Source organism: Chrysochloris asiatica, unplaced genomic scaffold, assembly GCF_000296735.1.
Source record: "Chrysochloris asiatica unplaced genomic scaffold, ChrAsi1.0 scaffold00035, whole genome shotgun sequence".
Taxonomy (NCBI): Eukaryota; Metazoa; Chordata; class Mammalia; order Afrosoricida; family Chrysochloridae; genus Chrysochloris; species Chrysochloris asiatica.
In genome coordinates this window covers 6029207-6052375 of record NW_006408553.1, presented here as the reverse complement: position 1 = coordinate 6052375, position 23169 = coordinate 6029207, and the positions used below count along the sequence as shown (strand labels likewise).

At 40.0% G+C, this 23169-nt stretch overlaps 2 protein-coding genes across 3 annotated transcripts in view; one reads left to right on the top strand and one right to left on the bottom strand.

The window, feature by feature from the left end:
* Positions 1–6745, top strand: part of CHRNB3 (cholinergic receptor, nicotinic, beta 3 (neuronal)) — a 41060-nt gene extending 34315 nt beyond the window's left edge. Inside the window, exons 4-6 of the mRNA XM_006859984.1 lie at positions 1630–1739; positions 1981–2863; positions 6611–6745. Coding sequence (XP_006860046.1) covers positions 1630–1739; positions 1981–2863; positions 6611–6745 — 1128 coding nt within the window. The remainder of the gene's footprint in view (positions 1–1629; positions 1740–1980; positions 2864–6610) is intronic.
* A 12391-nt stretch (positions 6746–19136) lies between these two features.
* Positions 19137–23169, bottom strand: part of CHRNA6 (cholinergic receptor, nicotinic, alpha 6 (neuronal)) — a 14882-nt gene continuing 10849 nt past the window's right edge. For both annotated transcript variants that reach the window (XM_006859916.1, XM_006859917.1), the window contains 3 exons: positions 22458–22567; positions 21378–22356; positions 19137–19268 (listed from right to left, as the gene is read on the bottom strand). In XM_006859916.1, coding sequence (XP_006859978.1) covers positions 19137–19268; positions 21378–22356; positions 22458–22567 — 1221 coding nt within the window. The remainder of the gene's footprint in view (positions 19269–21377; positions 22357–22457; positions 22568–23169) is intronic.

Genomic DNA, 23169 nt, shown 5'->3' with positions numbered 1-23169 from the left:
CCCTCCCACCCATGGTAACCAGCAGAGAATTTTTTTTTCTTTTAGTATGGACATCTTTTCTTAAGCTTTTACAATAATGGTCTTATGCAATATTTGTCCTTTTGTGAACAAACATCTTAACAATATTTTCTGTCCTTTGCCTCTTCAGCCTGTATCTCAATCCCTATATCATAAAACCTTGCTATTTCAAGGCTGTTCAAACATCAGTCTACCTCTAGTCCATTCAACCCATATATACCTCCCAGAGTCTTTCCCTATCATTCCCACTCCTCTACCCTCTTCCACCTTCTTATGTATTGCCCTCCTCCTCCTATTTATGCCCTCCCTTTCCCCAGAGTTAATATGTGTCCATCTCTGGTAGCGTAGTGGTTACGAATCGGGCTGCTAACCTCAAGGTCAGCAGTTCAAAACTACCAGCGGTTCTGTGGGAGAAAGATGAGGCGTTCTGCTCCCATAAAGACTTACAGCCTCAGAAACCCTGTGCAGGGTCACTATGAGTCGGAACCAATTCCATGGTACTTAACAACAACAACAATCCCCTGACCTGTGAGTTACTTTCCCCCTTTTCCTTCCCCTGGTAACCCTCAAAAAATTATTCTTTTAATATGGAAAACTTTTTCTTAAGTTTTTACATAATGGACTTATGCAATATCTGTCCTTCCATGCATGAGTAATTTCATTCAGCATTGTGTCCTCAAGGCTCATCCATGTTATGTGGTGTTTTGTAGCTTCATCGTTATTCTTCAAGGTAGCATAGTATTCCATTGTGTGTATATACCAGAGTCTGTTTATCCATTCTTCCACTGATGGGCATTTGGGTGGTGTTTGCTATTGTGACTAGTTGTATAATGCTTAGAGTTTTACTGTTATTATTATTACTATTGTGATAAGTAGGTAATAGAACATTTGCCATGTATACATTAAAGTTTAAGAGGAAATTTTTAGAAGTATTTTTCCCTTTGGGATACAGTTAAAATGTCATCAAAACTAGTCCAAGGATACTACATGTGTCGTTATCAACCATACTGGACTTATGGACTTACACAACATCTGGATGTTTGTGCAACACATTTCAGTGATGTTAAAAATTGTTTGATACCCATTTCCTGAGGACTCCTGGTGTGGCACTGTAGGATCAGCACTGGACTGCAAACCACAAAATCAGTTCAAACTCACCAGCTTCTTGCTCCTCAGAAACCCTATGCAGGGTCACTATGACTCAGCACCAATTCGACAGCACTTAATAACAACAAACCAGACCTTAAATATCATTGAGTCAGTGCTCCTAGAATTTTGTTTGTTTTTGTTTTTTTCTTAAGAGAAAATAGGTAGACTGGAAACAATAATCAATCAATGGCATTTGTTGCTGAGCCTCTTCATTGTGAAGTAGAAGAAGCAACATCAGAAATACCAAACAAGCAAGGTGCATGGGTCTGGGCATGTTCAGAGACTGGGCTGGCTCAAATAGAACCCTATGATTCTACGGAATTCCAGGTTGGGTCATAACGTTTAAAGTAGATTAATTTCTTTCTAAAACACTGGGTGGGTAAATTAACAGAAATTGGCAGAGCCCAAAGTCTAATACATTTAATTTTCAGGATAAAATTACAGTGTACTAATCTTATACAGGAATGGACAGACCTCAAATTACGTTGGAATCCCGATGAATATGGTGGAATTCATTCAATTAAAGTCCCATCAGAATCTCTCTGGCTTCCTGACATAGTTCTCTTTGAAAAGTAAGTATCGCAAAGGGAAAGATGAGAGGTAGGAATAGAAACGTAGTTTTGCCAAAAGAATCAAGTAAAAGGTACAACTTTAAGTACCTTTCTTAGTGTACTTCTGTAACATACTTCTTGTATACTGGTATTTCTTTTTAAAATATTGCTTGAAATTCCACTGTAGTAGGAAAGTAATAAATTACAGATACTATAACACTAATGCATGCTAACCACTAAAATGAAGTTACTTTAATTACAGTGCTGATGGACGTTTTGAAGGCTCCCTTATGACAAAAGTCATTGTGAAATATAATGGAACTGTCATTTGGACCCCTCCTGCCAGTTACAAAAGTTCATGCACCATGGATGTCACATTTTTCCCTTTTGACAGACAGAACTGTTCAATGAAGTTTGGATCCTGGACTTACGATGGTACCATGGTTGACCTCATTTTAATAAATGAGAATGTTGACAGGAAAGACTTCTTTGATAATGGAGAATGGGAAATATTAAATGCAAAAGGGATGAGGGGAAACAGAAGAGAGGGTTTATATTCATATCCATTTATTACTTATTCTTTTGTGCTGAGGCGCCTGCCTTTGTTCTATACCCTTTTTCTGATAATCCCCTGCCTGGGGCTGTCTTTCCTAACAGTTCTCGTGTTCTATTTGCCTTCTGATGAAGGAGAAAAACTTTCATTATCAACATCTGTTTTGGTTTCCCTGACAGTTTTTCTTTTAGTAATTGAAGAAATAATACCATCTTCTTCAAAAGTCATTCCTCTCATTGGAGAATACCTATTGTTCATTATGATTTTCGTTACTCTGTCCATCATTGTTACTGTTTTTGTAATTAATGTTCACCATAGATCTTCCTCAACATACCATTCCATGGCTCCCTGGGTTAAGAGACTATTTCTTCAAAAACTTCCTAAAGTACTTTGTATGAAGAACCATGTAGATCGCTATTCTTTCCCAGATAAAGATGAGATTAAACCAGTAGTAAAAGCTAAAGTTCCAGAAAAAAAGAAAAAGAAACAAATGAATGATGGAGAAAAAGTTCTCATTGCTTTCTTGGAAAAGGCTGTCGATTCCATTAGATACATTTCAAGACATGTGAAGAAAGAGTATTTTATCAGTCAGGTGAGTAAACTGGTATCCAGAATAATGCTGCTATTATGGTGTACCTCAACCCCAGTGTGGTGCTGTAGGATAAGCACTGGACCACAAGGTCCATGGCTCAAACGTACCAGCAGCTCCTTGAAACCCTATGACCAGGTTGCTGTGATTTGGAATTGACTCCACCATGGCACTTAACAACAACAACAATAATAACCAAAAAGTTAGTGATTCAAATCCACAGAGTAACACCACTGAGGAAAGTTCTGATGATTGGCTTCCATAAAAGACTGCAGCCAAGAAAACTCCATGAATCCCAGTTCTACTCTAACACTTGGGGTAACCAATGGGCTGGGATCCATTCTACCTCACTATTGGGTGGCATCGAGTGAATTCTGATTCAAGTGACCCTATAGGGTACAGAAGAATTGCCCTGTAGGATTTCCAAGGCTGTAATTTTTAGAGGAGCAGACTGCCACATCTGTCACCTGAGCAGTAGTGGTGGGTTCCAACCCCTAACTTCTCAGTTAGCAGCTGAGTGTTTAACCCCTGTGTCACTAGGGGTTCCTTGGCAATTCTTTTACACATATAAACAAATTTTAAAACAAGCCCTGTCATACTAAAATAGAGGTTTTAGTATGAATTTTTAGGAAGTTCACAAGAAAAACATAAGCAAAAGTGAAATGATTGTGGAATAAGGACTATTTCTTATTGTTATTGTTATTGGTAAGTAAGTAGCCTCAATTTTCTTTTTTCTTTCTTCCTTTCTTTTTCTTTCTTTCTTTCTTTCTTTCTTTCTTTCTTTCTTTCTTTCTTTCTCTCTCTCTCTCTCTCTCTCTCTTTCTTTCTTTCAAGTGGTTGAAAGATTGATGAATCATAAGACAGATGATATGCTAGATAGTATCTGAACCCTGATGTGGCACTGTAAAATAAGCACTGGACTGGTAACTGAAAATCAGCAGTTCGCATCCAACAGCTTTCTCAGAAATCCCATGCAGGCTTGCTATGACTTGGAACCAACTAGATGGCAAACAACAACAGTAACATCTGTGCAGCAAAAAGAAAATGTAGCCGAATATTTCATTAAAAAATTAATAATAAAGCTTTCTTTCATAATAAGTGTTTGTGGAAACAGGCTGTTGACCCTAAATTTCATAGACTTTAGAGGAAAAAAGTGAGCCCTGTATAAGGTTCTATTGGTCTATTCTAAGATGAACCTTGGTGACATAGTTAGTGGGTTATGCATTATGCTGCTAACCCCAAGGTCAGCAGTTTGAATCCATCAGACCCTCCACAGAAGATCCCTTTGCAAATGCAACGTTGGGTCTCCATGAATTGGCATCCTCCTAATGGCAGTGGGTGGTTGTAGAGGATGGTCAATTATAATTTCTTTTAAGCAACAGACCCATTTTTTGTTTTTTCCCCCAACTTTCTTCATAATGCATGTTTGTGTGCCAAATAAGATTTTCACTCCACTGGGAAGGACCCTTTTAAGGAAGGACAGAGACCAGAATCAACATTTATTGGCTGCTTACATAATCGCTAGGTGAGGCTCATATGCATATTTCATATTTTATGTCATTTATTCCTCACAATAATCCTTTGAGATACTCAAGCCCACTGCTGTTGAGTGGTTCTGACTCACTGTGACCTTGTAAGACAAACTAAATCTAGGGGGTTCCCAAGGCTGTAAATCTTTACAGGAGCCGACAGAGCACCCTGTCCGTTAGCAGCCAAGCTCTTTAATAACTGCATCACCAGAACTCATCCATCTTAGGTAGGTTTCAGCAAAGTGAAACTGAGGAAGGTCTCTACTTGTTTCAAATCAGACATGGTAGCCCAGGACAGTTTGAGTCGAAATCTACATTCTTTCCATTCCTTTTTATTTTTAATTTGTAAGCTAAAAATCTACATTCTTCTCTCACCAAAATATCTGATGTGACACTGTATTTTCATAGTCCTTTTGGTCTTTTATTTCTAGGCAAATATCTATCTAAAGAAATATATATCATCCCATGAAAAACAAGAAAGAAATTACTAAAGACCAGTATTGTTGTTGTTGTAAGTGCTATCGAGTGAGTTCTGATTCATAGCGACCCTCTACTTGACGGCGGAGTCCTGGTGTGGTGCTGTGGGTTAATGCGTCAGACTGCAAAGCCGTTTGAACTGCAAGGTCGGTGGTTCAAGCTCACCAACTGCTCCTTGGAAACCGTATACAGGGTCGCGATGGGTCAAAACTAACCCGATGGAACTCAACAACAACAACAGTAACAACACATAGGATTTCCAAGGAGTGGCTGCTGGATTTGAACAATCAACCTTGCAGCTAGCAGTCCAGTGCTTTTCCTACAGCACCGCACCAGCACTCCAGAGACCATGTTAACCAACATAAAACATGTAAGTTCAGTTATTCAAAATAGAATTGAGGCTCCTACTAATATCCCATATTATTCCTTAAAAAAGAAAGAGAGGAAGAAAGAAAACACTAGAAAAGAGATTGCTGCTTGAGACAAACACTTTAACAGTTCTTAAGGAATTTTGTTTGTTTCTTTACATCTTTGAACACTTCCAATACAAAGACTTGAATAACTTCCTTAAAGTTATGAAAATAGCATAATATCAGTATAGAGAATTTGGAAAATGCAGAGAAATACAAAATTTTTTAATTACCATCATTAATGATTCAAAATTTAAATTTAACACTGTAAACATTTTAACCTTTTTTTGCATTTCCCCAAAGGTTTTAGAGGCGCTCTCGTAGCATAGTGGTTACGAGTCAGGCTTCTAACCTCAAGGTCAGCAGTTCGAAACTACCAGCTGTTCCACGGGAGAAAGATGAGGCTTTCTGCCCCCGTAAAGATTTACAGCCTCGGAAATCCTGTACAGGGTCGCTATGAGTCAGAACAGACTCCACGGCACACCACCACCACCACCAAGATTTTATTTCTATACCACTTTGTGCACACAATATATTTTAACCTATCAGGAGTAGCTTCCTGCTACAGCAGTCCCTGCTCTAGAATAGCAGTTTCTTGTTCTATTCATGTTAATAACATCCCCAAAGAATTAAAATGGGACAGCTATTTTCCTTTCAAAGATGAGAACACACCTCTTTCTCTCTTTAAGACTTTTCTAACCTTGTAGCTGATTCCTCCTCTGACCCCCTGCTTGTAGGTTTGTTTTTCATTCTCCCCCCACCTTCCTTCCTAACACCTTAGAACTGACATCCATCTAGCCTGTATACAATCCAAATGCACATGCTCTCTATCTTGTCAATTCCTGGTCATTTCTCAGAAGTGTCCACCATTCTCCAGTTATAGCAGCATGTCCTCACGTGAAGCAGAAAAAGAGACTAGAGACCCTTAGCCACAGTAACTCATAATTTTCATTTTTTGATAAATGTCACATGTACAATTACATAAGGAAACATCACATTAAGACATATTGGCTTTTATTTGTTTAAAATCAGGCTTTCCCCACTTTGAACTTTCATCAGTAACGTGAACAAGTGCATAAATAACTTGTTTTTATTTTGCTTCTTTAGTATTGTTTAAGGTGTTCCTATAAATTGGACTTGCAAAGCCATTTTCTTGGGAGTTATTGGTGATGTCATGGGAAAGAATCTGAGTCTACATTGCAGGTGACAGGTTAGGTGCATTTTGAAAAATTAAGAGCCATAAACAAGAATATCATTCTTTTCCAACTCCTCCAAGTGAACTCAGGATGTTGCCCAGCATCTTGGATTAATGGCATCCTTTTACTTTTTTGCAGGTTGTACAAGACTGGAAATTTGTAGCTCAAGTTCTTGACCGAATCTTCCTGTGGCTCTTTCTGATAGTGTCAGTTACCGGCTCCATACTGATTTTTACTCCTGCTTTGAAGATGTGGTTGCATAGTTACCACTAGCAATTTGAAAGACAAACAATAAAGACAAAAATTATACCTTAGAACTGACATCCAACTAGCCTGTACACACAATCCAAATGCACATGCTCATTCTAAGAGCCCTGATTCTTCCTCACTGAAATGACATGTCTCTTGAAGGAAGAGAACATGGTAAATGTGGGTTTGCCCACAGTTAATTTATGGTTCTCATTAGAGTGGGTTGGGCTTAAATAGAGCAAAATTTCTCAGGCATCTTCCTTTCAGATGTGTAAAAAGCTCATCCTCTACACTCGAGTGTTCTCCTTTGATGGTAGGCGTCTTGAGCTCTAATTCCCTGATGCCATGTTCACTCTAATATCTCCTGCATTCAAAAAGCCACATTAATGGGGATAGACTACAAAAGTCACTATGAAAACAGAGCACTGTTGCAGCTGTTCTTGATCTTTCACTTAATTACTCAGTGATTAATCCACCATTTCCTCTTCACCTCCCCAGTGTCTATAATTTTAGGATTATTCTGAAGTTTTACTAGGAAAAACAAAAAAATCTCTTTGATAGTCTCATCTTTCCTGTATGGTACCACGGATTTCACTGCTCTGTTAGATTTTACCAGAAATGTGATCTTATCTGCCCTAAACATTTCAGATTTTTCCATTGGTTTGAAAATGGTTCAAAATTGGAAGGCACCTGAGTCAACTTTCCATTGATGTTATGGTTTCATTTTTATTTTACAATTTTTCCTATAGAAATGTCATTCTGTAAGAATGTCAATAGGATTTAGCAGGGGGAAATATATGTCTTTAATCAGCATTCTTGCACTTGAAATCCTTTCTAAATTTCAGTCTCTATGCCATTGAGTCGATTGTGAAGACTTACCCAATTGTAGATGGCAACTGGAACACAGAATCACCAAAGATGGTGCCATACCAAGAGAAGACTGTGGGTGAATCTGACGATTTTAATGATTCTAAATAACCCTGACTTTGCAGACTGATGGATGCTGGACACAGATGGACCTGGAGAGATGATGCTGTTGGGAAGTTTTGAACTTACTAGACATATATAAATAAATTAGGTGTGGCTTCAAGGTTGGTGATTAACATGTGTTGTTAGACTTGCAAGGAGGATTGCGTCTACTTTAATGGGGTTCTTCCCACCTGGCTATTTACTTTAATGGGGATCTCCCCACCTTGACAATTATAATAACCTCCTAGCTGCTCTTCTTGCTTCCAGTCAGATCCCTCTCCACCTCTTTCATCCCAACCAGCCCTTTTCCTTTTCATAACTAGTTTCTCTTCCTTTTGTTACCCCCGCCCCACCCCCTGGAAGTTGTTCCATGAATTACTCCTCCCCATTGAATCTTCAGTCTCTTGTATGGATCCCCTTCCTGGAGCTTCAGACTATCTAGATCTACTTTATTCTTAGAACAAGCATGGAACCAGAACAGAAATAATAGGATTTTTTGCAAATACCCTAAACTGCTTTTTAAAGAGGTTTATAGCATTCAAATCATCCTGTACACAATCCAAATGCACATGAATTCTAAATCCCTTTTAAAAACAAACAAACCCTAAAAGACACAGTTACATGTATTTAAATGTTAACTTAATATTTAATACTGTAAAAAATACATATTCAATATGGTCAATGTATTTGTTTTCAATAGGTTGCATTTTATACCATAAAACTGTCCTGATGTGGCTCTATAGGATCAGCATGGGACTGCTAACACCAAGATGGGCCATTCAAACCCACCAGCCCTTCCTCGGAAATACTATACACAGTCACTATGAGTCAGAACAACAGCAATAATGAAAGCTTTGATCACCCTGTATGACTTATGTTATCTATAACTTTTATGCACGTTTTCTGGATTTTTAAGAGAGGGAGTATGGTGAAGTGGAAATAATATTGACCCCATGATTCATTATGAGGTTGGTGATTCAAACCCACCCAGAGCGTCTCTGATGACAGGCCTGGAGGTGTGCTTCTGAAAGGTCTCAGCTTGAAATCCTGTGGAGCAGCTCTACTCTGCCCACATGGAATTAGACTTTACTTAATGACAACAAACAGCAACAACACATAAGAGCTTAAGACCTTTGAAGTTCTCGGTTTTAAAATCCTTTACTTTGAAGAGTTCCGCTGCAACTTTTATAAAATTTAAAAACCACACCACTTCTAATTATAATGTTGTCCCTTTGGGAAAACGTAATCTGCTTTATCACCACTTTTAGACAGGATTTGTAGAACTACATTGTAATGAAAATCGAGGATTCTCCCATCTTAAATCCCTAATGGGATTGTAGCTTCAAAAAGCAGATCACTGTTCTCCTTTTTAACTGAGAATATTCTTTGATTCATTATTTAGCTTTATTTAATTTGTTAGTTTACTAAGTTGGTAACAGTACTAACCATATTTTTTACAAGTGTTAAAATTGAATTCTATTTAAAATTTTTCAAAATATTAACATGAAATATTTTTCACAACTAGCCTATTTCAGATCAGACACAAGTAAATCAGAGATCAGACATTTGTCTGTGTGATATAGCTTAAGTAACATTGCAGCTAAAGTGGAAATTTTTTAATGGGAAAGAATGAATATTTATATATTGCAATATGTATCCCTAAGGAACTAAATTTTAAGAAATAGCTTTAAAGCAAAGAAATTTTCATCTCAAGTGTACATCAAGAAAAATCTTCTGGGAATAACTTGCCATCAACTCACAGGTGGATGCTGCTAGATACATACAACTTGCTATCACACATGTGAGCATGCAAACACATGTGCACACGGATTGTTCTTTTTATTGTCAAGTGCCATCGAGTCAGTTCCAACCCATAGCAACCCTGCATAAGGTTTCCAAGAGCAGCTGGTGACCTTGAACCACCAACTTTGCAGTCCAACACATTAACCCACAGTGCCACACCAGGACTCCGATTGTTGTTGTTATTGTCAGGTGCCATCGAGTCAGAACCAACTCATAGCCACTTCACGCACAGCAGAATGAAACAATGTCCGATCCTGGGCCAACCTCACTACCGCTGCCACACCCGAGTCCATTAATGATGGCCGATCCATCTTGTTGGGGGTCTTCCTCTTTTTCTCTGACCCTCCATCTTACCCAGCATGACATCCTTCTCCAGAGACTGTTCCCTCCTGACAACGAGAACTAATAGATCTGTTTTGGAAGAAGTGCAGCCAGAGTGCTCCTTGGAGGCCAAGATGGCTAAACTTTGTCTGTCATACTTTGGACATGTTGTCAGGACTCCGATAGCGGTCCTAAATTGTGCTCAGTCTTCGGATCTCTAATCATATCCCCCTCTTCTTGAAGCCTTCACAGCATACTTGGCCCCTCACTAAGCTCCCTGTCTCTGAAAGTCTGTGGCATTATTAGTCTATCCTACACACGCATATTGTTCTCTGACTATTTTATCTTCCATTACATACCCAGCAGCATCTAACAGAGATGAGTACATAGTCAAGGCTTAATTAATATTGGTCAATTAATTAAACCAAATACCAGAAACTTGCTTCTGGGCTATTTACCCAAAATAGGGACAAATTTGTACTCTTGCTCAGCCCCATCCCACAGTTCCAACTGTAAATACACAGATAAAGGTATATATGTGAAAAGGCTTCAAAAAGTTCACAGAAAAATTCAATTATATTTCAATTCCACTTTTCCACAAATTATGTATGTGTGTGTGTGTGTGTGTGTGTGTGTATATATATTTGTTGTTGTTAAGTGCTGTTGAGTTGGTTCTGATCCATAGCGACCCTGTATAGGGTTTCTGAGGAGGAGCAGCTGGTGAGCTTGAACTGTCGACCTTGCAGTTCAAATGGCTTTGCAGTCTGGCATATTAATCCACAGTGCCACACCAGGACTACATATATATATTGCATTAGGATAGGCATTGGACTGATTGCAAGGTTGGTTTGAACCACAAGGTTGGCAGCTCAAATCCACCAGCTGCTCCTTGGAAACCCTATACAGGGTCACTATGAGTCAGAATTGACTCAACAGCACTTAAAAATAACAACAATATACACACACACACACATATTGTTGTTTATGTATATATTGTCCTTGTTAAGTGCCGTTCAGTCAGTTCCTACTCATAGCTACCTGCATAGGGCTTTCTAGGCTGTAAATATTTGCAAGAACAGAAACATCCTCTTTCTCCTGAGGAGCAGCTGATGGGCTCAAACTACTAACCTTGTGATTTGAAGTCCAGTGCTTATCTTACAGAGCCACTGTACTTTATATATATATATACATATGCCTTGTTGTGGCACTGCAGGATAATGCCCTGGACCACAATGTTGATTTGAACCAAAAGGGGAGCAGTTCAAACCCACCAGCCACTCCTCGGAAACCCTATACAGAGTAGCTATGAATCGGAACCGACTTGACAACACTTAGTAGCAACAACAAAACATACATATACATACATAGATAATATTCAACTTGAAAACACTTTCTTACATTACAAAATTTCCAAAATAACATTAATATACCCTTAATTGTAATCCTAGTTTAATATGTTGACAGAAATGCAGCATAGATGATGATGTCTAGCTCACATTGCATTGTATCAGGAGACACTATATCTGGTTGTCTCACCATTCGTGTTAAGTTTAATCCCTGAATTAAGGTGATGACAGTCTGTTCTTCACTGTACCCCGTGTTAAATTGAGTGATCTTGCCTGTGCTCAGAGAACATAGCAAAGTCATAATGGTTCTCACCAATGGTCTTGGTCCCTTTAAAGGTGGTTTCTCACCAACTATTTTTGGAACTCTCTAATTTTCAAAGAATAATACTTGTATGCTAGAGTGGACCTTAGGGTTGTGTCATAATTCTTACTCTGAATCACCTACTATTGTGTGTTAACAATAAATTGTTTAACTAACAGCCATGGAGACTACCAGTCATGCTTAACTTGATGTGTTGCTTCTTTGTATTAAGATTTCCTTTTCAGTATGTCAATAAAATAATGGTAAAAATAAAAGTAATACATATCTTGGCTTCTTGTGGATGTAATCTTAGGTTTGGGAAGCCTCATCTAGAGTGACACTGTATATACTCATGTAGATAGTCACACAGGTGGGCAGGATGAACTGCCACGGGGGCAGAGCAGCCTAATCTGGTGTAGAAGTAGACATGCCTATCAGAACGCTCATAAGGAGACTAGGTGGTACCCACAAGTCAGGAATTCAAACCCACCAGTCGCTCTAGGGGAAAAGATGAGGCAGTCTGCTTCTGTAAAGATTTGTTGAGATCTAGAGACTCCTGGAGTGGCACTGTAGGATCAACACTGGTCAGCAGTTCAAATCTACCAGCTGCTCCTTGGAAACACTAGACAAGATCTCTATGAGTTGGAACCGACTCGACGGCACTTAACAACAACAACACTATGGAGTCCTGGTATGGCACTGTAGGGATAAGCACTGAACTGCTAACATCAAAGTTGACAGTTCAAACCCACCAGACATTCCTTGAAAACCTTGTGAGAGTCACTATGAGTTAGAAGCAACTCCATGGGACCTAAGAACAACAACAATGGAGCAGTGAGTAGTTATACTCTGTCCTGCCGGGGAGTTATGTGTCCGAATGCACTGGTCAGCAGTGACTCATCAGAATGCTCAGAGGTAGCCTCAGGGTAGGCAACAAGAGGAGTTCTAGTCAGGCTAGAAAACATAATATCCAAAAATAGAAAGAAGAAAAAGAAAAATTGTAAAGATTTTCAGCACTATCACCATTGCTGTTTTACATTTCTAGTTTACGCTTATTTTACATCTTTTAAAATGTATGTTGTTAGTGTTTACACTTGTGCAGACAAGACCCTCCTTCCCTGAGGATCACTAAGCAACTGCCAGATGAATCAGTTGGGACATGTGCAGCATATTCAAGTAGAGGGAATGCATTAAGTGTGTAGTGCTTTATTCTACCTCCAAGTGGGTTACTTGTCTGTCACATTGTCATAGTCTGGTGACTAGCATGCTGCTGTGATGCTTGAAGCTATGTCACTGGTATACTCATGACGGACAGGTTTCAGTTGAGCTTCCAAACAAGACTATGAAGAAGGAGAGACAGACTATTTCTGAATATTTAGTGACAGAAAACCTTATAAAATAGTAGTGGAACACTGTCGGATAGCTTCAGAATATTGACTATTGAAACATGATGAAGATACAGTACCAGAAGATGCCTCAGGTTGGAAGACACTCACACAATACCATGACAACGCAAAGGGAGTAAACCTTTTGAGACCTTCATTTGCTGAAAGGGCATAATTCAAAATGAGGACATCAGATGGATCTTGGCTGAAAGCAGAGAAGACCAGAAAGATGTTTATCTGTGCTTTATTGACTACACAAAGACTTCTGATTGTATGGATCATGATAAGATATAAACAACATTGCAGAGAATGAGTATCTATAAACACTTAATTGTGCTCATGAGAACTTGTACATAGACCAGAAGGCAGTCATTCAAACAGAACAAGGGGACACTGAATGGTTTTAAACCAGGAACGGTGTGGGTCAGGGTTGTATTCTTTGACCATATTTATTTAATCTATGTACTAAGCAATAATCTGAGAAGCTGGATTACATGAAGAAGAAAATGGTATCAGGATTGGAGGTAGACTCATTAACAACCTGTGACATGCAGATGATACAACTTTACTAGCTGAAAGTGAAGAGGATTTAAAATACTTACTGATTAAGATCAAAGACCACAACCTTCTGTGTGGGTTGCATTTCAGTGTAAAGAAAACAAAAATCTTCACCACTGGACCAGTAAATAGCATCATGGTAAGTGGAGAAAACATTGAAGTTGTCAAAGACTTCATTTTGCTCGGATCAACCATGCACATTCATGGAAGCAGCAGTCAGGAAATCAAATGATGTTTTTGTAGTAAGCAAACTGTTCCGTGAGATCTCTTTAAATATCAGTTTGAGAACTAAGGTGTGCTTGACCCAAGCCATGGTATTTTCAGTGGTCTCATTTGCATGTAAAATTTGAACAATGATTAAAGAAGACCTTAGAAGAGTTGAAAAATTTGAGTATGATGTTGGAAAAGAGTTTTTAAAGTACCATGAACTGCCAAAAAAAAACAAATAAATCTGTGTTGGAAGAAACAACCAGAATGCTCCTTAGAAGTCAGAATGGTGAGACTTTGTCTCTCATACTTCAGACATATTATCAGGAGGGACTAGCTCCACATCATGCTTGGTGGAGAGTCCGAGAAAAAGAGGAAGACTCCCAACAAGATGCATTGGTACAGTGGCAGCAGCAATGGGCTCAAGTTTAGCAAGGATTTTGAGCTTGGCCCAGGACCAGGCAATGTTTCTTCCTGTTGTGAGTAAGGTCATTATGAATCAGAACAGACTCTTCAGCACCTAACAACAACAACAAATGCATTACATAATGCCTGCTGTTGTTAAGTGCTGTTGAGTCAGTTCCAACCTATAGCTACCCTGTACTGGGTTTCCGTGAGGCAGCTGGTGAATTTGAACTGCCGACCTTTCAGTTCAAATCAACTTTGTGTCCAGTGCATTAACTCACAGCGCCACTCCACATAATGCTTGTGGTTGCTGTTGTTAAGTGGCATCGAGTTGGTTCTGACCCATAGCGACCCTGTATAGGGTTTCTGAGGCTGTAAGTCTTTATGGGAGCAGAAAGCCTCATCTTTCTCCCGCGGAACAGCTGGTAGTTTCGAACTGCTGACCTTGAGGTTCGCAGTAGCTTAGTGGTTACGAATCAGGCTGCGAACCTTAAGGTCAGCGGTTCGAAACTACCTGCCGCTCCGCGGGAGAAAGATGAAGCTTTCTACTCCCATAAGGATTTACACCCTCGGAAACCCTGTACAGGGTCGCTATGAGTCGGAACCGACTCGACGGCATTTAACAACAACAATAACAACAATGCTACGAGGGAAGTCCTGGTGTGGCACTGTGGATTAATGCGTCAGACAGCAAAGTCGTTTGAACTGCAAGGTCGGTGGTTCAAGCTCACCAGCTGCTCCTTGGAAACCCTATACAGGGTCGTTATGGGTCGGAATCAACTCAACGGCACTTCACAACATCAACAACACTACCAGAGCTCCTCAATGCTTGTTGTAGTTAGTTGTTAAGTACCGTGGAGTAGGTCCCGACTCATAGTGACCCTGCACAGGGTTTCCGAGGCTGTAAATCTTTACAAGAGCATAACGCCTCATCTTTCTCCCACTGAATCGCTGGTAGTTTCGAACTGCTGACCTTCATGTTGGCAGCCTGATGCGTAACCACTACGCTAAAAGCTTGGAATGGACTGTGCAAGGCACAACAATTTGTCTTTATTCACCTAGAGCCAACAGAGGAGGAAGGAGAGTCAGGAAAAGGAGGAGAAAATGGAATGTGTGACTAAATGCCTCCAGGAAAAACTGCCTCCTTTGCTATGAGACCAGAAGAAATGGCTGGTGTCCAGCTACCGTTACTAAAAGCTTTTATCACAAATCTGTAAAACAATTCTGATCAAAAGGGAGAAAATGCATACAGAATTTGAAATTCTCATGAAATCCAGATTATCTGGAGGCATGAAGAGTAGATGAGCCCTTGAAACTATTTTCCTGAGATCACCTTTAAACCTCAAACCAAAAACGCTCCCTGAAATCTTCTTAAAACTGAACAATAGTTGAACTAGTAAAGAATGTCTTCCCTAAGGGTCCTGCTCTTCTAAGATCTATCTCTAGGTGGTCAAAATGACAATAGTAACTCAAAAAATTGGATATGAAGCTTAGAGAGCAGTGTATTTATGTGAATGGGGGAGTAACTTTCAGAAAAGGAGGATGAGAATGTTTGCACAACTCACTAAATTGTATATAAAAGCTGTTGCATTTTGGTGTATGTTTTGCTGAGTACATTCTCAACCATAACAACAAAATAAATTGTATCTTTAGAAAAAAAAAAAAAAAAAAAACTGTCCAGAAGTTACATAAGGTTTTCCTCACCCCTGACTGGGAGAGATCTCTGATTTTCCTGTTTTAAAATTCTGACTTTGTGGCCTTTATCCAGCAAAATATACAGGTATACGTTGCTTAATGTTCATGATTGTTGTTGTTTGGTGTTAAGTGCCATCAAGTCCGTTCCAACCCATAGCAACCCTATATAGGGTTTCCAAGGAGCCACTGATGAGCTTGAACCGCCAACCCTGTTCAAACCCACCTTGCAGTCCAGGACATTAGCCCGCAACGCCACACCATGGCACCCCATTGTCGTTGTTGTTAAGTGCCGTAGAGTCGGTTCCGACTCATAGTGACCCTGTACAGGGTTTCCAAGGCTGTAAATCTTTATGGGAACAGAAAGTCTCATCTTTCTCCCACGGAACAGCTGGTAGTTTCGAACTGTTGACCTTGCGGTTCACAGCCCGATTCGTAACCACTACGCTACCAGAGCTCCTTGTAAAGCCTATTAAATCAAAATCTCCTAAGAATCTGCCAGACAAAGCCTGAGCACTGTATCCACTTGATAAAAGAGGCCAGCCTTGCTGGACGTGTGACTGGGTCAGGCAGACACTACACTTACAGCTGGATCAAGACTTTTATGCACATCTAAGGAGCTCTGGTAGCGTAGTGATAACAAATCGGGCTGTGAACTGCAAGGTGAGCAGTTCGAAACTACCAGCTGTTCATGGGAGAAAGATGAGGCTTCCTGCTCCTGTAAAGATTTACAGCCTCAGAAACCCTGTACAGGGTCACTATGAGTCGGAACTGACTCCACGGCACATAACAACAACAGGGAGAGGTGGGGAGGCAGACAAGGGAATGTAGAGAGGTAGTCACTGGAATAGGGTGTGCAGGTGCCAGGAATATAGCTGATGGTGGCGGTCCTTGCTCCCACCATGGCTGACCAGAGAGTCAGGTGTTGGGCAAACACCTTAGGCCTGGGCAGCACTGTCAGCACTGAAGGCCAGGGAAGGTGCAGGGCACGGACTAGAGTCAGAGGGAGGGGAAGGAGGAGCCCTGGGCTGGGGGACGGTTTGGGATACATCCTGGAGTCCTGTTGCCTCTTTACTCTGGGGCTTTGAGGTCTTTAAAACCATTAAGTTAAGTGCCATCGAGTCCGTTCCAACTCATAGCGACTCTGTACAGGGTTTCTGAGGAGCAGCTGGTGGGTTTGAACCATTGACCATGTGGTTCACAGTCCAGTGCTTATCTGGCAACATCATACCAGGAGTTCTTTAAAACCATTGTTGTTGATAAAGTGCCATCAAGTTGGTTCTGACTCACAGGGACCCTGTTTCTGGGGAACAGCTGGTGTATTTGAACCACTGAGTTTGTGGTTCAAACCAACCTTGAGGTCGAGTGCTTATCCTACAGCACCACACCATTAGGAGAAACGATAAATAAAATGAAAGCTGCTTTTTCTTTGGGTGTGTATGCAGTGGGATGCTGCTGAACACTCGTTAAGTGATGGATTCCTGTATTATAAAATCATTTCATCTCTTTTATTGAATTATAGTATACATGTTTTCCCACTCAGACTACTAAATTTAATTAATTAATAAGAAATAAAGCCTAAAATAATAAGTAGTCTTGTGTAAACATGTTGTTGATCCAGCTGTCCACTGCATTTCTGAGGTGAGTTTGAACAGCAGACTTTGCTTATCCTACAGTGCCACACCAGAATGTTTTGTTAACACTGTAAAATTAATTAGAGGTAGAAGCCATGGTATGGCACTGTAGGATAAACACTGGACTGGTAACCGCAAGGTCAATAGTTCAAACCCACCAGTCTCTCGGAAGCCATATACAGAGTCGCTATGAGTTGGAATTGACTCAGCAGGACGCAACAACAATAATTATAATCACAAATGTGAAAAGGAGTAAAAATACCTTAAAGGAGATTGATTCAATTCAAGACCTCTGACTGGTGTATCTTAGGCTTTGTAGAAAAGAGAAAAATAATTTACATTGTAGCGTTGCAGTATAAGCACTGGAGTGCTAACCACATAATCAGAGCTTCAAACCCCCCAGCTGCTCCTGGGAAATCCTATACAGGGTCACTATGAATTGGAACCAACACAATCACACTTAACAACAACAACAAAAGAAATTACGATTCATTAACACAACAGAAATTATGCAATCATAAAAATTAAACCAAGACCATGTGATAATATAGGGGAAATGTTATTGCTATCTTATTTTGAGGGGGGAAAAGCATAATACAAAGTTGAAAGGTCAAATTAAAATGAAAAATTATTTATTCATATGGACAAAAACTGAAAAAAAGAAAAGCAAAAATGAGATCACTTTCTTGATAGATTAGATTTATTGTTTTCTGCTTTAAAATACATCTTTAAAATTGTTATCATCATATTTGTACAACATAAGATAAATTAAGGTAGGAAACAGAATTCCCAAGATTCTCCCTCTCAGAAAAGGAATTGCTCCAAAAGATACAACATCATAGTTTTTATAGAAAAAATAAATATTTTCACTCTCAGATACAATGAACAAACAGGAACTGTTGATGAGAAAAGACTAGAAGACTTTCTAACTACAACCAAAGTTTTGCTTTCGGTTTGCCTAACCACACCCTATCACATTCTCTTATTTTGATTGTTCTAGTGACATTCCCCTCATAATACATTCCTGCTCTTGTACATATGTGTGTTCTTTAAAAGTTCCAGGTGCTTGGGAACAGAACCTATGTCTGTTTCCCTTGCAATGCATAGCACATGGCTAGGTGACCACTCAAGATCCTACACAGATGAATGCTAATTAAATATAGACTCTGGAGTTCTGTGAGTTAATGCACAAAGTTGATTTGATCCAGAAGGTCAGCAGTTCAAACTCACCAGCCTCTCCTCGGAAACTCTATACTGGGTCGCTATGGGTTGGAATCAACTCAACAGCACTTAACAACAACAACAGCAAGCTAGGCTCTGACTACATAGTGTATGTTTACCAATTAATCTAAGAAAACATGCTTCTGTGTGTGAGGTGCATCACTGAGGCATGCACAGGAAAGCAAGCGTACAATAGTTTACAGGTGTTGCAAGTGTCAGCAAGGTTCAAGTCACAACATGTATCATTATTCTGATAAAAAGCACAAACTGAAGTACAGCAAACCTCTTCTTGGTGTGATTTGATGTTACCTGGATGTCCTGCAGTTCATTCATATTCCTGGGAACCTCCCATATAAAGACAAAAGAAGCCTGACCTAATGTCCAGCTTCTGGGTGGTACCATCTCTGGGCTCCTTTTTCTATAAAGGGAGGCATTCCGGCGCTTCTTCTTCAGGAAAGTCCTCTTTATCCATTGGCTTCAGTAGATGGCAGACTTGGGTAGGAAGCATTATGTCTTTATCCTTACGGTAAAGAATACAAACTAAATAACAAATTGCTTGCAAGTTTCATAATCTTAAGATTTTCCTGTGTTCCCAAGTAGTGGCTGTAGAAATAGCCCTGCAGTTCCAAACACACATACAATTATAAATACCCAAAGAAATACTCTGTCCACCACCATGGCTACGTATTTCCAGTCATCTTCTACCTGAAATGCAAACAATCAAAGCAATATTTTTAGTCAAGACCAAAGGAAACATGCTGTGTTTCATTAATAAAATTCTTCTTTTGTCAAAGAAGATTCACCTAGACATTCTTAAAACAATTATTGGTATGGTTTTGTCTAACTTTTGTCCCCTACCCAGCACACATGAGAAATTTTGTTTTGTCTGAGGACAGAAGTATCTCAGGCAGCTGGGTATAGAGTATGCTGAAGACCTAAATAATTCATGAGTCCATCCATCACAAAGGCACTTTCCTCACTGTAAGGACTATCTTCAAGAACTAGCTGCTCAGATATTTCTATTCTTGTGATTTGCACAACTAGATATTCTGGTCCATTTGGCAAGTCTGGGGACTGGGTTTGAGGCAGGGGATGAGGGAAGGAGACAAAGGGTGTTCGAATATGGAGTATGATTAAGGATATCCTTATCAAGGATAGGCAACCCTCCAGACCTCAAAGTGAAGCTGTTTGTGGAGTTCCATGAATTTGTCAAGTCCATTCAGTTCTCACTTCCCAACCTTCTGCTAAGCTCTGTGGTTGTGCCTTGAACACCTTAGCTGATGGGGATTAAGTAACTCTCTTTTAGATTTTATGATGATGCCACATGAAGGTAACTTTTTCTGAGCTTTCTTGACCTTAATACATCCCCTCACCTGTGTGACAGTCATTCATGGTGGACATCAAGTCCCGCAATATCTCTTCACTAAAGATAGGGATAGTAGGAGCTGCGGTGTGAAGTCAACCTTAATACCTGGCACAAATTTCCAGACATCCTCGGCTAGTCATCCTTATGGTTTGAAACTATAATGTTGTTGTTGTTAAGTGCTGTTCAGTCAGTTCCAATTCATAGAGACCCTGTATAGGGTTTCCAAGGAGAGGCTGGTGGGTTTGAATTGCCAACTTCTTAGTTACCAGTCAAGTGCTTATTCTACAGCCCCACATCAGGACTCCTTGGAACTATAATAGGCATGATTCAAGTAGAGCTCTCTCTTTAGAGAGCAGGAACATGCCACTATAGTTAGACTTTGGGCAGCAGGAAGCGAAGATGATAGTGGAGTCATTAGGACTGGTGACATTCAGTTCAGTAACTCATATAAATTCACCCCATCCCATGGGCAGAGTGGCCAGACCCTGCCTCCTGCAGATCCACGCAGCTCCTCCCCTCTCCCATTGGCCAAGCAGAGAGCCTCAGCTGCACCCTGACTAGCAAGTGACATCACTGCGAGATGAGTGACACCAATGTTAATGATGCCACTTCTTTGGTGACTCTTCTCCCTGAGGCAACAGTCCACCCACACCGCCACTACTGCCACTGTGGATCCTGGCATCATTTTGGTGTCACCACTTCTGATATTGTCAGAGGGGTGTAGTGTACTCATCCGCAACACACTATAACACCACTAGAAAATGGTACTGAAAGTTGGTGCTAAAAATATGCCTGAGGCTCATTCAGTCAACACTCAAGTACCTCTCATTTAGAATGAGTGGGATTAGAGCTAGCAGACGCTCACTCCCACAGCCTTCACACTGCAAGCTGCTCTTGCATCATTTCTCCTTCCTCTCTTTTTGTTGTTGCTAAATGCCATCGAGTCAGTTCCACCCATAGCGATTTTGTACAGGGTTTTTGAGGAGCAGCTGCTAAGCTTGAACCGCCGATCTTACTGTTCAAACCCATTTTGCAGTCCAGTGCCTTAACCTACAGCCACATAATCCCACTCATTTTAGGGGCAGCTTTTCCCTTTGCACCTTTCTATGGACCATGAAACCTTCTTAGTTTCATTAACCAAGGTTGTCATGAATGTTTATTTTAACCAGATTCCACTTAAGTAAAAATTTCTGGAGATGCAAGTTTTCCTTTGTTCCACATCTCACTCCACCCTACCCCAAGGTATGACCCATCACTCCATGCATGATTTCATAATAAGAGAGCTGGGTCATTTAGTAACATTGCCTGACCACCTCTTATAAATAGAACTCACATTTTCAATCTGACCATGACTATGAATTGCCAGTAATCAACTAGACGGCATTTAACAGCAACAACAAACCTGTTAAGGGTGACAACTGGGCAGGCCAGAGGAAACATATATTTACCTCCTTTGTTTCATTTTGGTTCTTCATGTTTTCTGCAATGAATTGAACACTGTTAATCACGTCATCAACTTCAGGGGGGTGTTCCAAATTTTCGGTCATCCATTGCAAAGGCTGATGATTTAATCTTTTCTTGCTAGTGGTGGTAAGCTCCCTTGATTTGTTACAGTGGCAGTATTCTTTAAGACTGGACTCTCTGCCATTAGTAAACTTAACTTTGGGTAGCTGGCTGGCAATGCCTTTAGGGTTTTTATCAGAACATGTCTCCTTTGTCTTGTCCAGCGGTCTCCTCATCACCAAGATTTGGGGCAACAGCTGAAGGAAAACCATTTTTACCCACTTGGGCATGGTGTGTGTGGTTGGAGTACGATAATGTATATTCAACACAAAGACGGTCACTGCAATGGATAGGGTGACAAAGATCATGGTAAACAGTAGGTACTCTCCGACCAGTGGGATCACAAGAGAAGTAGATGGAATGGTTTCTGTGATGACCAGCAAAAACACAGTCAGAGAAAGCAGAACTGAAATGCAAAGTGTCACTTTTTCTCCACAGTCAGAAGGAAGATAAAAGACCAAAACAGTGAGAAATGAAATAAACAGACAGGGGATAATCAAGTTAATGGTATAAAACATTGGCAGTCTTCTAATATAAAAAGAATAGGTTATATCTGTGTATATCTCTTCACAACAGTTATACTTTATGTCATGCTTGTAGCCGGAAGCATCAACAATTTCCCATTCACTGTTTTCCCAAAAATCATTCATATCTACTTTAGAGCCAATAATTAGAAGATCAATTTCAGCCTTGTCATATGTCCAGGAACCAAATTTCAGGGAACAATTTTGATGATCAAAAGGAAAGAATGTGATATCCATAGGACAGGAACTCTTAAAAATAGCTGGTGGGGTCCAGGTTATCATGCCATCATATTGAACAAGAGCTTTTGTCTTGCCTTCCACTTGGAAGTCACCAACAGCACTGCAAAATAAATCAGACACCATTAACAACCCCTCCTTTGCTGGGTCAGCAGGCATCAAAGACAACTTTGGGAAGAGATAATGGCTGTCAGATGCCCATACTTATTATAAAGAACAATGTCAGGCTTCCAAATTTTATCAGCAGGAACACGGAGAGTCTCAATACCATCATAGTCCATTGGATTCCATCGCAATTTGTAATCATTCCAGACCTAGAGAAACAGAAGTCATTTTAAAAAAATTCTTAGTACACTTGCCCCCAATTTTAATTTTATGTTGAGTCAACATTTGTTTGGGGTTTGGTTTTTTAATTTATTTAACGTTTATTAATGTTAGGAGTCCTGGTGTGGCACTGTGAGCAAACTGCAAAGTTGATTTGAACCACAAGGTTCATGCTCACCAGCTGCTCCTTGGAAACCCAAAACAGGGTCACTATGGATTGGAATAACAATGTTATTTGTACTTGGTTAAAGCTGAGTGAGATTTGAAGAGTGCTTTGATTTATAAATTTGAGAGATTTAATCCGTGGAGAGTGATAAACTAGGTAGTTTAATTGCTAGGTAGTTTATCTACTTAATTAGATAATTAATCACCTGTTGATTAATTGTTGATCCATTAGTTGGCCAAGATTACACGTTCAACTCCTATGTTCCATAGAATATTCAAACTGAGTTGTTGTTGTTGTTAAGCATTGTCAAGTCAGTTCTAACTCATAGCGACCCTGTAAAGGGTTTCCAAGGAGTGGCTGGTGAGTTTGAACCTACCTTGTGGTCCAGTGCTTTATCCCACAGCACCACACCAGGATTAGCAACCT